Source organism: Chinchilla lanigera, unplaced genomic scaffold (genome assembly GCF_000276665.1).
Source record: "Chinchilla lanigera isolate Chin_1 unplaced genomic scaffold, ChiLan1.0 scaffold00024, whole genome shotgun sequence".
NCBI classification, from domain to species: Eukaryota; Metazoa; Chordata; class Mammalia; order Rodentia; family Chinchillidae; genus Chinchilla; species Chinchilla lanigera.
The window spans coordinates 3,756,502-3,770,733 of NW_004955425.1; the positions used below are offsets into that span (position 1 = coordinate 3,756,502).

Genomic DNA, 14,232 nt, shown 5'->3' on the forward strand with positions numbered 1-14,232 from the left:
TGCTACATACTCAGACTCTAACTCAGACCCTGGAGAATAGTGAGTCAATAATGTATATGGATTGACAAACTGTGAAACAGTGGACTTCTTCATTTAGTGAAATTAACTTACAAACATGAGTAACATCTGGGAGGGTCTTGATACAGAATTGGTGTGATTTTCCCATAGCAGCCGTAGAAGACATTAAGTTTTACCACACAGGGTGCATGTGTCACCAGGAGGAGGCAGTCCTCCTTGCTGGCCATATGTCCCTCCAAGGAGCTAGCTTTTTGCCTTTGACTAAGGCAAACCGATTTGACTAGGCAGAAACAGATACCTCCTGGGTAGGGTTGATAAAAAAAAAAAGGCGGTGTAGGCATTTTTATTTGTTGTTTTCTCCAGGAGTGGGAGAATTTCCCAGAGCATGACTGCAGTGCCCTGGGTGACTTGGCTCCTCTTACTGCGGCTGTTGCCTTTGGGGCCCCCAGCGATGCCTTGCATGCTTGCGATTAGCTAAGTTCTTGCACACAATTTGAGGCAGCTGTCTCATGAATGAGCAGGTCTTCCACTTTTCCACAGTTGAGTCTGTGAAATGTGGAGTCTTTTGGATTCCTCCCATGCCTAGTCCCAAAGTACTTGGCTTCTTTCTAATGCCAATCTTTTCAGCAACGAAGGTCTCCTCTGCTCCCTCTTCACAGGCCCCAACTTTACTGGAGCTTCCTTTCCAGCCAAACTCAAAATCTTTTAAATCATTCTTCTGGGCTCTTTGCTTTTAATTCTTAATGTAGAGCTGGCTAAAAGCCCCAACAGTACCCAAGACACAGCCTGAGTGTTTGACTGCCTTGAAATTTCCACCACCAGATTAATCAGACCACTGTCTGATACCTCTTGAAGCTGATCTTCTTTGGATGCATTACTGTCAACATTTTGTTTTTCTGAGCTCTGACTAGAATCTCCCATCGAGTTCAATTCACAGCATTTTAGGGCTGCTTTTCTAGCCAGCATTTCCAATCCTTCCCAAACTCCTCCTGCAAGCCAGTTCAAAGGGCTTCTGAACCACATGGTCATGTAGCCTCCCAGCAATGACCCTGTCTATCTACCAAAATCTGTCTAGCTACCAAAATCTGTCCAGCTACTTTCCTTGTCCCTGAGACACAATACCTGACACCTGAAAATCTAAGGAGGAAAGGTTTATTTGGCTCGCAGTTGTAGAGGTTTCTGTCCATCCTTGGCTGGCTCCAAGTCAGGGAGGCATGGCAGAGGGCATCACAGAGGAGATTTGCTCAGGCCATAGCAGGCAAGAAGCAGAGAGAGGGACTGAGGTGGGGAGACAGGGAGATAGACCTTTCCAGGCCACAGCCCCAAAGACCTCCTCCAATCAGGCTTCACTTCCCAAATCACATTGAACTATAAACACATCAGTAGATTAATCCACTGATAAGTATCACTCCCCCATGATCTAATCACTCTCAGAAGCCCCACCCATGAGCACATGAGGATTTAGAGGACGTCTAGCGATAAACGATTAATAGGTGCACTCAGAAGAACACTTCTCACCTGCCTGTTTTTCTCTTTGCTTTCTTTCCAAGCTTTGCACTGAGGACTTTTCTAAAAAAGAATGGACCAGTGTAAAGGTGGAGATGCACAACTACTGAGTAGCACTGCTTCTTTACTTTTGTTGGAAGCAACTGTGTAATCCCTTTGTAGCCTTCAAATCCTAGCTGTATTAATAGTTTCATTGCCAGGTGTGGTGGTGCATGCCTGTAATCTCAACACTTGGGAGGATGAGGGAGGAGGATCACTGTGAGTTCAGGGCCAGCCTGTGCTGTACAGTGAGTTCAAAGCCAGCCTGAACTGCGTAGCGAGATCTTGTCTAAAGAAACTTAATACAACTCCACTCATCCTTAGCTGGGAGTTGGAACTTCTGCCCCAACACATTCTGTGACAATTTGCTAGAGGTTCCTGCTCTTTCCTCTCAGCTGGCATTGATACATCTTCTGTTGAGCAGAAGCAAGATTTTCGAAGGTCCCTAGCCTAACATTTATGCAAAGTCTGCCAACATGGAACTCTTCCTAATATACTGTGTTGATAGGGAAAAGTGAAGGGTTACACAGAGTCACAATTAAGAATGAAGAAAAAAAAAAAATCATATTTCTACCTGCCGCCAGAGGGCACTCTTGGCTTTGTGTGGAACTCTTCCCCAGCCACCACCCCCCCACCGTTTTGTGTTTTTTTTTTTTTTTTTTTTTTTTCAGAAAATCCTTTATTGGATTTTACTCACCTCTGCTCTTCTTAATTCTTTTTGTGATTAATTTTTTATTAGTGCATGTTTGCTGTGCATGATGGTTACACTCATTGTATAGGAGTTTGTACACATGTACAGCCCATCTTAATTCCTTTTTCTTCTTCCTTTCGGTGCTCCCTGCCCCCTCCAGCACTTGAGGATTTCTCTGGGACTTTCTTGTGGGGAAAGAAGAGAGCTTTGCGGCTTTATGAGGTGGTTGGTAATTTGATTCTAGGTTAGGCCAGCTCTGGCTGTGGTCCTTTCCATCCAGATTTATAATTAATTTTGCCTAATGAATGACATTTGAGAATATTCTCAAGGAATAGCTAACCCTACATTTGACCTAAATATAAGAATTTGCAAAATAGATAAATGGATAATCAGAACTTTGGGCAAGACTCTTACTTTATTTTAGAAAAAAGAATAGTAGATGTGATTTTAGAAGAGATTATATGGTTGGTAACAGGCTTTGCCAACTACACAGTCTTTGCAGGGGGTAGGGGCAGTATTTAAAGTCTTTTGGTAGGCTGCTGCAAAATAATTTCGAGAACATATTAAGTATGCACATACTTATAATCTCAAAAAAAGTATGACTTTTATACTTGAAAGTATCACTTTTTTTTTTTTTTTAAAGTGACTCTTGTGGAAACTAGAGAAGAAAGGAGTCCTGTCTTCCAACCCTGTCAGAGAGATCAAGTTAAGGTAAAAATGATACAGAAGCGGTCATGATAACTGGAGAAATATAAGAAGTAGTGTGGCCAAAGTTCTAATACCCTCTGAAATCAGAAAACATCCCTTGCTTGGTGTAGCTAACCAGACCGAAAAACTACATCTACTAGTGTTCTAGCAGAAAAGAAAGATTCTATCTTTAGCCCCAGTTTTGAACCAATATCTGTTAGAAGGAATACCTAACGCCTTTTGAACACTCATTAAGTATAAGATATACTGTTTGGAACTGCTGATGCAGTCTATGATAGATCAAATGCTCAGAATGTGCAGGACCTGGGTTCCATCTCTTGTACAAAAAAAAAAAAAAGTTAACATTGGCACAGCAGGAAAATGTTCTAGAAGATTTTCCCTCACCAGTTTCCCTGAGATGAGTACATCTGTACAGGGGATGAAAACTTCTGTCCTGGTGGGCTTCGTGTGTGAGAATGACCGAGAACCTGACTGCTCTCCTTCATAGTGCTGTGAGGTCAGGGCTCTGGTGGGGATTGGAAAAAGCAGGCTGAAGCCTGACTTCCAGGTCTGGCTTCATAGAATTTGAGGTCATTAGGACCTGAAGACTTTTCTAGCCAGAACAAAGGACAGAACCACCAAAGCAGGGCAAGAACAGTTTCACTGGTCTGGGGCTCAAAGGAGTAGTGCTGACGGCAAATCTAATAGCCAAGTCCGTATTCTGCTTACCTGCCAGTGCCACCCACTCAGAAATCTGCATGAGCATCCAAAGCACCCACGCATGAGAACCGAGAATCCAGCCAGTGAAAGGACACTGCATGCTCAAAAGAAAGTTGACTGTTGTCTTAATTTGTTGAGGGTCAATTTAAATGACATTTATGAAGAAAATGCATTTGTAATTCTGAGCAATCTCATGGTCCCTGGCTGCAGAAGAGTGAAAGACCCAAAATTCTTTCTCTTCTCTGAGACACAGCATCAAGGTAGACATGTTAGTTGATCAGGAATGAGAAAGAAGAAAGTTCCTAAGTTGCCCTAAAAGTGAAATGGAAACAGCACCGGAATGCAGAGGACAGAGATGGAGAAGGAGCTTATCCTTGTCTCATGGGAAGAAACCAACCAGTAAAGAGGCCAGGGGCCTGCACTGTACCTTGCTTTCAGCTACTATCTAGACATCAGAGCTACATTAGAAATCTACCTTCTCTTCTTCTTTACATTGGCTGTCAAGAAGCTTAAAGCTGCTTAAGATCCTTTAAGTCATGACTAGCAACTAGACAAGCAAGATAATATTCTTATGGCACACTGGCGTTTGAAAAAGAAAGGTGCCACAATGCCAAGGTTTATAACCTACAAAGTGATGGTGAACCTTCTAGAGCTTTCAATGATAACAGCCAGCTCGCTGTGGTACACGTGCCATAGGTTCGCCACAGCTGCTCTAGGGATCCCAAGAGTGGGTATCCAAGGAATATCCAAACTCCATCAATGGCAGTTCTGAAACACAAAGTGGGAGGTTCTGAATCATGAATTTGCCTATTATGATGTATATATCATGAACATTTTATAAATTGGCCTATATCATAAATGTCCTATATATCATTATATTTTAGGATTGTGGGTCAGTTTATGTTTTTATAGTACTTATTCTTCATAATATTCAGCTTTATATCTTTTATTTTTCATTACATAATCATTTAATTTTAAGCTCAGTTGTGTCAGTTATTCTTTAGGTAAAATATTAAGTATAAATGTAAAATAATATGTTGCTACTTTTGTTTGCTAGGTATTGTGATTTCATTGCTGTAAACCCACAATAATAATAAGAATGTATGCTTCTTGCCAAAGCAGGAACACAATTCTTGAGGATTAGATAAAATCCTTTGATTAAAAATGCATCGCTGGGGGCTGAGGATTTAGCTCAGCGGCAAAGCGCCTGCCTGGCAAGCGCAAGGTCGTGAGTTCGATTCCCGGTACCGGAGAAAAATACCAAAACAAACAAACAAAAAAATGCATCGCTAATGCTAGGCATTACATGGTGGCTGTTTTTATTTTTCTATTTAATGCTCCTAACATACAGGTGAGATGATGATTATTGTTGCTTCCATTTTTTTTTTTTTTGGCATTACATGGTGGCTGTTTTTATTTTTCTATTTAATGCTCCTAACATACAGGTGAGATGATGATTATTGTTGCTTCCATTTTTTTTTTTTTTTTTTTTCTTTTTTCCGGTACCGGCAATTGAATTCACGACTTTGCGCTTGCCAGCAACTGTGCCCCTGAGCTGAATCCCCAGCTCTGTTGCTTCCTTTTGGGTGGATGAGAAATGCAGCCTTCAAGGAGTGACAGGCTAACCTCAGACTCAAAGATACAAATGTTAAAAACTGGAATCCAGAGTAGTCCCTGGCTTCAAAGTTCTTGTTCAAAACTTAAAAAAACTGAAAGAAGATGTATTAGTATATTGCTTTACTCCGTAATGTCTCCATTTGTTGTGTGGAGTTCCTACATGTACCCTCCTCGATTCCTTTTTCACTCCTTCCGCTCTCCCCATCTCTTGGTTCTTTTCCATTAGAGAAAGATGTACCTCCCTACTTCCTTTTATCTAGCTTTCATTTCGCTCTTTATTTATAATTCGGGGTTCTCATATAAGAGGAACCGTGCCATATTTAGGCTTGAGTGTCATGTGACGTTACGGTCTCAAGGCACATCCATTTCCCTACAAATAACTCAAGTTTATGTTCTTTTATGACAGATCTTTTAAGGCCCCCTTGTGTGGTGTGTCCACCATCCGGGTTAGAAGTCTCTCCAGAACTTCCCTAATACAGACTTTCTGTGTTCAGTGCCTGGCACAATCACCGAAATTTGGTGGCCAAAAAAGCAGTGGGGGTCAGATGCTGCTGTTTGTGCCGCAGTGCTTTTTGGAGAGGAGGGAGGGAGCGGGGAAAGAGGGCACCAGGCTGCAATCCGGGGAAGGGCAGGAAGAGGAGCGGGCTCCTTCCCAGCTTGCAGGAGGGCTCCAGGAGCGCACAGTGGGCAAAACCAAGCGGTTTGCCTGTTCAAGCCTTTCCGTCTGTCGCTGAGAGGCGAAAGAGTTTTAGCGGGCTCCATGTCGATTTGGGGCTTTAAACCCCACCTCCCCGCTGCCCCCAAAGAGGAGCTTTGCCGCGGCGGCCTGGGCTGGCAGCGGCGCCAGCCGGCTCTGGGCTCTGGGGTGGCCGCCTGGCGTCACGGCCAGGGCACCGCTGCCCCTCGCATCGGATCTGCTTGCGCGGATCCTCCAGCTTGCTGCGAGCGGGGCCAGACGCTGCTCTCGGGGCCCCGGCTGACCACTCTTCTTGCAGGACTTGCAGAGCCGATCGCCACTCCGGGTGGCAGGGCCGGGCGCCCCTCTCTGCAGATCAACCGTTTGCGGTTCGCGACCACTCAAGGCGCACGCAGAAAAGACCAGAACGGCGCAAGGTTCGTGGCTTTACAGTTTTCAAACGCAGTTATGCTTGCGTCCTGATCAAAGCACACTGAAGCAGTCAAGAGCATCTTCCGGTAGTGCTGGAAATATTAGTTTGGGAGCGATGATGACACAAGTAAACTGAGTTTTCAAAACTCATGGAAACTCTTTAGATCTGTACAATTGTGTCGTGTGCATTGAAAACTAGGAACCTAATTCTGCATGCGTATTAAAAGCTTGTAAGTGTCACTGGACACGTGCGTATGTAAGACAATTAGATTCAGCCCTAGTTGGGTGTATTTTATAGCAACTGAGGGCAACTCCCTGGGTTAGGTATTTTGGTTTCCTGCGGCTGGGAATTAGCAAAAAGCCTGCTGACATCACGGGGGCGGGGCCTCAAGCCCTAAGAAAAGTTGGAACTGCGGACTGTAGCAGTTGCCGTCCTCACTTCACCATGAGCAAGCACAACTGCTCGGAGCTCCAGGTCCTGCGCAGTTCGGGTCAGCTGCTCCTGCAGCCCCTTTGGGATCGTCTGAGGACCTCGGAGGCACTCATCCAATCGCCCTTCTTCCCGGTCCTCTTCGCGATCGTCACCTACCTGGGCTTTTGCCTGCCTTTTGTGGTCTTGGACTTCTTGTGTCCCTGGGTGCCCGCGCTGCGACGCTACAAGATCCACCCGGACTTTTCGCCGTCTGCACGGCAGCAGCTGCTGCCCTGCCTGTGGCAGACCCTGTACCAGCACCTGGTGTTTGTGTTCCCGATGACGCTGCTCTACTGGGTCCGCGGCCCCGCTCTGCTGCCGCCCGAAGCCCCGGAGCTGCTGCAGTTCCTGCGCGACGTCCTGCTCTGCTTGCTGCTGTTCGACGCCGAGTTCTTTGCGTGGCATGTGCTGCACCACAGGGTGCCCTGGCTGTACCGCACCTTCCACAAGGTGCACCACCAGAACGCGTCCCCGTTCGCGCTGGCCACGCAGTACATGAGCCTCTGGGAGCTGTTTTCCCTGGGCTTCTTTGACTTGATGAACATCACGCTGCTCAGGTGCCACCCGCTCACTGTTCTTGCTTTCCACGTGCTCAACCTCTGGCTGTCGGTGGAGGACCACTCCGGCTACGACTTCCCGTGGTCCACGCACAGACTGGTGCCTTTCGGGTGGTATGGGGGCGTGGCGCACCACGACCTGCATCACTCTCAGTTTACCTGCAACTTCGCCCCTTACTTCACACACTGGGACAGAATACTGGGCACCCTGCGGCCGGCACCCCTCCCGGCGTGGTGCTGTGACTCTGATGGGTGCGCCTCGGACTCCGCGCTTCTGTGCGTGTCACACTTGAATCAGTAGAAACACTTGAGACTTTTTCTTCCTTTTAGTACTGGTAATTTATTAACGGATGAAAACTGATAGATAAAATCTGCTGTATTGTCGCAACCAAAGTAATTTATACTGTGTCTGTATGTCAACACGATTGTATTCTTTGTGTCAAATTCTAGCTCATTTCAATAGTCTTGAGTCCTGGATGTAAATTAGACATCCAGCAAAGGCATATTTAAGTCATCTCTAAAAAGATTTCTTTGAGGAACAAAGACTGTCCTGTGTGTGAAAGTGTCCTCAAACGGGGCTACAAGACCATATCTTAAGGGAGGCTCTGACTTCAGAATTTATGATCAAACATGTTCCTGCAGGACAGTGACCGAGATTATAGTACTTTTTTCTATTTTTCATAGAAATGTGTATTTATATGACAAAATGTTATTTGTGCTTATAAAATGAAAACAAAAAAGAACATGAATCAAACAGTTACTGCCTCCTGTTTTACTGGCATTTTTTTTTTGGACAAAAAATGCACAGGGAGGGGAGAGGTGGGATGGTAAGCGTGCTTCAGTTCCCTCGGCCCTGCTGTGTCAGGTGAGCACTGCCGTGCTGGGCATTTTGAGGGCAAGAGAGATACAGAAAAGAAGGAGAGAAGGGGCTGCTTTGTCTCTTCTGGTCTAGAGATTCACAAAGAGAAAAAGCTGTCATTTTGAATGTTTCTCAGCTGATTTCTGCATAATGAACACATGCAAGAATTATTCTGCAAAATTTTGCAGAGAGATTTACATGGGAGATATACTGGGTTATTTAGAGTGGTGTGTAGGGGGTTTATAAGATAAAGGAGTGCCTTGCTTTGTAAAACTGGTAAGTCCAGTATATGTGCACTAGGGCAGCTAATCAACGTAGAAATCCAATTTTAAGTAAGCCCGCTTTTCACAATGCCACCCTTAGCCTGTTCAAATGACCAGAATAATATTGCCTCTGTGATCCGGGATTTTTGTGTGTTTCATTTTCTCAAGACATTTATGCACAATACATTGTCCTTTCTCAAAGAGAGATAAAGTGAAATTTGGCCTTGTATCCCTGGTTCCTGGTTTGTACAGAGATGGCGTCCCAGATATTCTTGCAGAGTACTTGCGATAGTAAAATATCTCTCTCATTGGTCACACATCTTTTACCCATCTCAATGCTGCCTAATTACTTTAATGTAAATTTTAGAATGCAGTTTATGTAGGGTTAAGTTAAAAATGAAGAAGATTCAGGCAGAAGTCTATAGAGAACAGTAGCTTTGCAGGTAATCCTAGGCTTATTTTATATGAGCCACACTATTTTGTTTAAATGTAGTAAAATCCATGTGAAGACCTGGTCTGCACAGCATGCTGAAAGGGACATGCTTGGAATACCTTCAGGCCCTCCTAAATGATTGACAGTGTGGAACCATCTCTGAAGTTCACCCCAACTTGTGTTCTCTGTGCTTGTAGACTGAAGTTACTCTGCCCAAAATAGGACAGAGAAGGAACCTGATGATCACATTGATTCATAAAAGTGAAATCTGCCACAAGAGGAAGTGAGCTATGAGTTGAAAACGCTCCATTGGAGGTAGTGGGCTGATATCAAGATATATATGGTGAGTGGGGAAAGAACTGAAGGCTCAGCGAGGAGGTGTGGAACATGTGGTATAATTATTAGCTGTCCTGAGCAGATCCAGGCACCAAACAGCTGCCCTATAAATCTTGGATGATGACAGTTTGTCAGAAATCACCTTAGAAATTTTTAAGCTTGTGTCATATTACCTTACTAGATAAGGGAGTTTTAGATCTGAGGCAAATTGCTCATGTGGCAAATGTTAGGATTCAGAAACTTCCCAAGTTGATATGTCAGTTTTTAAGCCTTGAGAAATGGACTTGGGGAAGTGGAGAGGATGGGCAAGTTTTCAAATAGTTTGAGAGATTCATCATAATTATGAATAGTTACACATGGAGGCACTCTCACGCATTACTGTGCTTGGTCTTTGTTACAACACCCTGAGGGATATAGGCTACTGACGTGGTTCACATCTCCTTGTCCCCCCAATGCCTTAGTGCTCAATAGGTGGGGTGTTTGAAAGATGATTGATTACAGGGTGCTGTCCAGAGGGGGGGACTTGTTGGCAGCGGCGGGTCCCTGGGGACTTATCCTGGAAGGACATAACTCCGTTGCAGGCTCCTCCCTTCTCTCTTGTCTTCTCAGCTGCCTCAAGGTGGGGACTTCACCCTCACCATGCCCTCTGCCACAATGTTTCCCCTTTGGTGCCGGCCAAATGTGGACTGACGCTTGAGCCAAAATAAAGCGCTCTTTGCATTTTTGGTGTCAAGCATTTTGCCCCAACAGTGAGGAAAGTGACCATAACCAAGAGTTATCGCAGTCATCATCCCAAGTTACAGATGGAGGGAGGGTTGGCACCCATAGCAGTTAAGTGCCTTTTTCCAAGTCATTTGGAGAAAGTTCTCCCAAACTTGGGCCTCATGGTGTCTACTATCCCTCTCTTCTGATGTTTACAATAATTTTCACAACTTCTAGAAGGAGGCAGACCCTCAGGGCCAACAAATAGTTTCTTCCTGCTCTTCCTCCTCATCCCTGTGACTGAAATCAGTGCTTCTCTGGCCACTGCTTTGACAGTAATGCTGCTGGAGTGAAAGCAGGTTGGGGCAGAGAGGCAGGGAAAGCCAGACACTTAGGCTAGTCTAGATGTAACATGCTAGGTAGAGGTAGTGCACATATAAACACCACACCCATGCACACGAACACGATCGATCATTTTTTTTGTCCTGTTTAACATTTATGTCTTCTTCTTGCTCTGTGCCTAGTTCTTGATATATAGTCTTAGCAGGACCTGAGGAAGCACATGGCAGGTTAAGAACTGTGTTTTCTGCATCTCTGTTTGTCCTTGGGCCAAGAACATAAACGCTGAACCCAGGTTACCTGAGTGGAACATGGGTTCTGGGACTCAGTAGCTCAGCCACTTCGGAGAAGTTACTTAACCTCTGTGTGTGGGCTTCCTTACCTATCAAAGGTTGTTTATCAAAAACGAACTCTCTTGTCTTATCAGGGCCCAAATAAAGCTGAATTTTTGTTCCTCTTTCTATCACAAGTTGCTTCTCTGTCATCCTCTCACAGCAATAGTTTTGGAAACATAGAAATCTATGTTTGCTTACTCAACTTCCTCACCTCGGAGTCCACCTACCTCAGCTCTTCCTGAAATATACTCTGGGTCATCACAATCTATCTGCCTAATTATTAAATCTAATGACCTCTTCCTGTTTGATTTTCCATTTCCTTGGCTTTTTAAAAAACTGAGTATTTGTTTAGCTAACCAGCCTCGTTTTAGGATGTGGTTCTTGCTTGGCTTTAGTGAGGTTTCTCCAAACCCTTTTCCTTCCTAACTCTCCGGGTTTTCTTCTACCTTCAGTGCTCCTCTTTCACCACAGTAGGAAGCCAAACACACGACACTTACCTTTTTATTGAAAAAATCCCTATTGTGTGCAACGAGTGTCCTTCCAGCCATTTCCTAATGTACTCTGCTAATCTCCTATGGTATTGTGCTATAGTACACACGCACAATGGGTGCATGTATACATGTGTGCACACACCATGCAGGTGTGCAAGTTATATGTACATAGTACTATACATACACTATATATGTGCACATCATATACAGAGCTGTATGTAAGTCTACATACACTATTACATATGTACACGTGAATGTATTTATGTACTACATACACATGCCATATATGCACCAGTGTACTGTATACACACTATCTGCATATATGTGTACATACTGTACATGTGCAATATATTATGTGCAATCATGCTACCTATAGATACTATATACATATGAATGGTACACTCACACACACATACACACACACACAATGTGACCGTTTTTGTCCTGTCTAACATTCGTCTCTGTCTCCAGCTCTGTGCCTAGTTCAGTGTTACAAAGATTCTGTAAACATTAGGAACTCACCTTTGGTGTTAATCACGGCTTTCTTCACCCCTTCTTATTCCCTTCCATCCTCCATCATTAGTCTATCCCAGTGTCTTTCTCAAGTTAAGCTCACAGCTCATACTCTGTTCTAGGGAAGGTAACAGTTTCTTCTGAAAGAGTCCAGCAAGCAAATCCATGTCATCTAACGTGGCCCATGATATAACAGAAGATAGTAATGATGCAGTGGAGTCTAAAACAAGAATAGGCTATTGAAGATACCTAATGAAGGACTTATGTGAGTTCACTGGGCAGGGTAAAGGCTCCACCTGGCAGAAGACAGAGCAGTTGCAAAATCAGGGGGAGATGGAAGAGTGTGACATTTTTTGAACCTGATAGGAAGCTCAGAGCACTGAATGAGCCAGGAAGGAACTTCAAGGCATATGCTCAGCAAAATCAGTCAGGCCCTAGGCGTGGGGACCAGTGATGAGCCTTTGTTACAAGCCTTCTGACAAGCCACTGAGACTGTCTAGGATGGCTTACTCATTTACCTATGTCACAGGTATGAGGAGAGACCTTATGTAAAAAGGTTTGAAATAAATATTAGTGCTGCTATAATTTGTTGCCTAATAATGAGTAGATGGTTGGAAGAATTGAAAGCTGGACTGGGGCAGTGAGGAGGTTGACAAGGTGTTCCACAGATTTTAAGCAAAAGAGGGAAGTGATTGTATTTGGCTAAAATGAAAATGAGCCACTGAAAATATTGGTGTCTATTCATGCTAGGAAGCAATGACAAATTCTGTCTGGATGTATTTGTGGCTTTACTGCTTATTAATGGCGAGACCTTGAGGAAGTTACTTAATCTCTCAAATGCTCAGTTTCCTCATCTATACAAAAGGGAGTGGTTGCAATACCCTTGGAATTATGGTGAAGAAAATAACATTTTGAGAACTTGGCACATTGCCTCACATATAGAAAACTCTGTAAATAGTAGCTCTTTTGTTACAAATGGTTACAAAAGAGTTATTACAGATGAGAGATTATGAGCCTGTCCTATCTCAAAGCAAATGTAGATGAGATGGAGAGGAGGGAATGAGTTTTTTTCTATTAGAAAAGTAACTTTCAGAACCAGGGATTTAGCTCAGTTGTGCAAAGCCTACCTAGGAAAAGCGAAGTCCTGAGTTTGATTCCTGGTACCCCCCCTCCCCAAAAAGTAACTTTTATCATACAAACAACATATATATAAGATAAGTTTTCAAACACTCAAGAACAATGAAAAGCAAAGATAAAAACTTCTATTCTCCGGGGCTGGGGATTTAGCTCAGTGGCAAAGCGCCTGCCTGGCAAGTGCAAGGTCGTGAGTTCGGTTCCTGGCACCGGAGAAAAACCAAAAAAAAAAACAAAAAACAAAAAACAAAAAACTTCTATTCTCCTTATATTAATTTAGACCCACTGGAGATAAAAATCCTTTAACCCTTTCTTTGCGACCAAACCAAAAAGTAAATTACTTCATCTCCTTCCCTTCCTTCCCTCCCTCCCTCCCTCCCACCTGCTCCTTCTTTTTTTTCAGGAGACATGCATTAAATGGTTTGCACAAGTTACAAAAGTAAAATTATCATGAATAGGAATTCTTTCGATAAAGCCCAAAGGTGTTTCGTCCTTTTTCTATACCTCCTGATCATGTGAAACAAGAGGATCCCTCCTACAAGTTCCATGGGAGGTCACATCATAACATGTCATATCATATTTTCTGGTTCTTTCAAACATCTTAGCACTGGAAAGTGCTCCATTCATGTCTCTGGAATAAGATCCTAAGACTTGGCACCTGAAGAGCCTGGGGTTGAGCTGCTTGGTTATCTGTTGCGGGGAAGGGGATCATTTAGTCACTCTGAGCATCAATTTCTCTGCCTGTGGAAAGCATGGACAGTGGTGGTACCATAACTGACCTTGCTGACTGCCTAAGTCTGCGGCGATGGCCACACGAGACACAGCAGTAGGATGCTGGGTAGGTGGGTGCGTGCCGTCTACGGGGTGTGGCAAAGAGGGCCGTTGGAACCTGTGCAAGGAGGAAGATGCTGTGGCTCCTACCTCTCCCCCCATCCCCCCCCCCCGTCACTGATGTCACAAGGCCCTGCTCCCCCTTCCCTCTGTGCCGCTGCTCCCTGGCTCCATTTCAGCCTCTTTTCCTGTATGCCTTTCTTCCGTGCACCTTGGTTCTTGTTTCCCTGCTAAATCTCAGGAGCATCCCGGAGGTGGACTTCCAGGAATGGAGTGCGTGTGGTGGAGGAGCAGGGCTCAGAGAGGCCAGAGTTGGAGGGAGCAGGCATAGGCGGCACAGCTTGCAGAAATAGTCAGCACTGCCCTACTGACTGTATTTGTGTAAGCCCGAGGTGGTGTCAGCCTGAGTCTCACCAGGAGGGGGCTCTTCTCTCTTGAGACAAGGACAGGCTCCAAGCCAAGAGCTCTGGCCTGCTAGATGAGAATCTGTCAGCAAAGGGCTTTTGAAAGAGCCTCTTGAAATTGTACATTACCTGGAAAAAGCCACTGCCTGCTATGCAGTTTGAGTTCCTTCTTAGATG

The 14,232-nt window shown here is 44.5% G+C and overlaps 1 protein-coding gene and 1 long non-coding RNA gene across 2 annotated transcripts in view; one reads left to right on the forward strand and one right to left on the reverse strand.

Annotated features, from left to right (window-relative positions):
- Window positions 1–13,721, reverse strand: part of LOC102018745 — a 14,418-nt gene extending 697 nt beyond the window's left edge. The window contains exons 1-2 of the long non-coding RNA XR_261124.2: window positions 13,600–13,721; window positions 11,696–11,826 (exon numbers count right to left, since the gene is read on the reverse strand). This is a non-coding gene — a long non-coding RNA (uncharacterized LOC102018745). The remainder of the gene's footprint in view (window positions 1–11,695; window positions 11,827–13,599) is intronic.
- Window positions 6,801–7,931, forward strand: Ch25h (cholesterol 25-hydroxylase). Its single transcript, XM_005385856.2, has one exon. It carries the CDS (start codon window positions 6,832–6,834, stop codon window positions 7,714–7,716), a length of 885 nt encoding a protein of 294 aa, XP_005385913.1. The 5' UTR covers window positions 6,801–6,831; the 3' UTR covers window positions 7,717–7,931.
- Window positions 13,722–14,232: the final 511 nt, after the last annotated feature.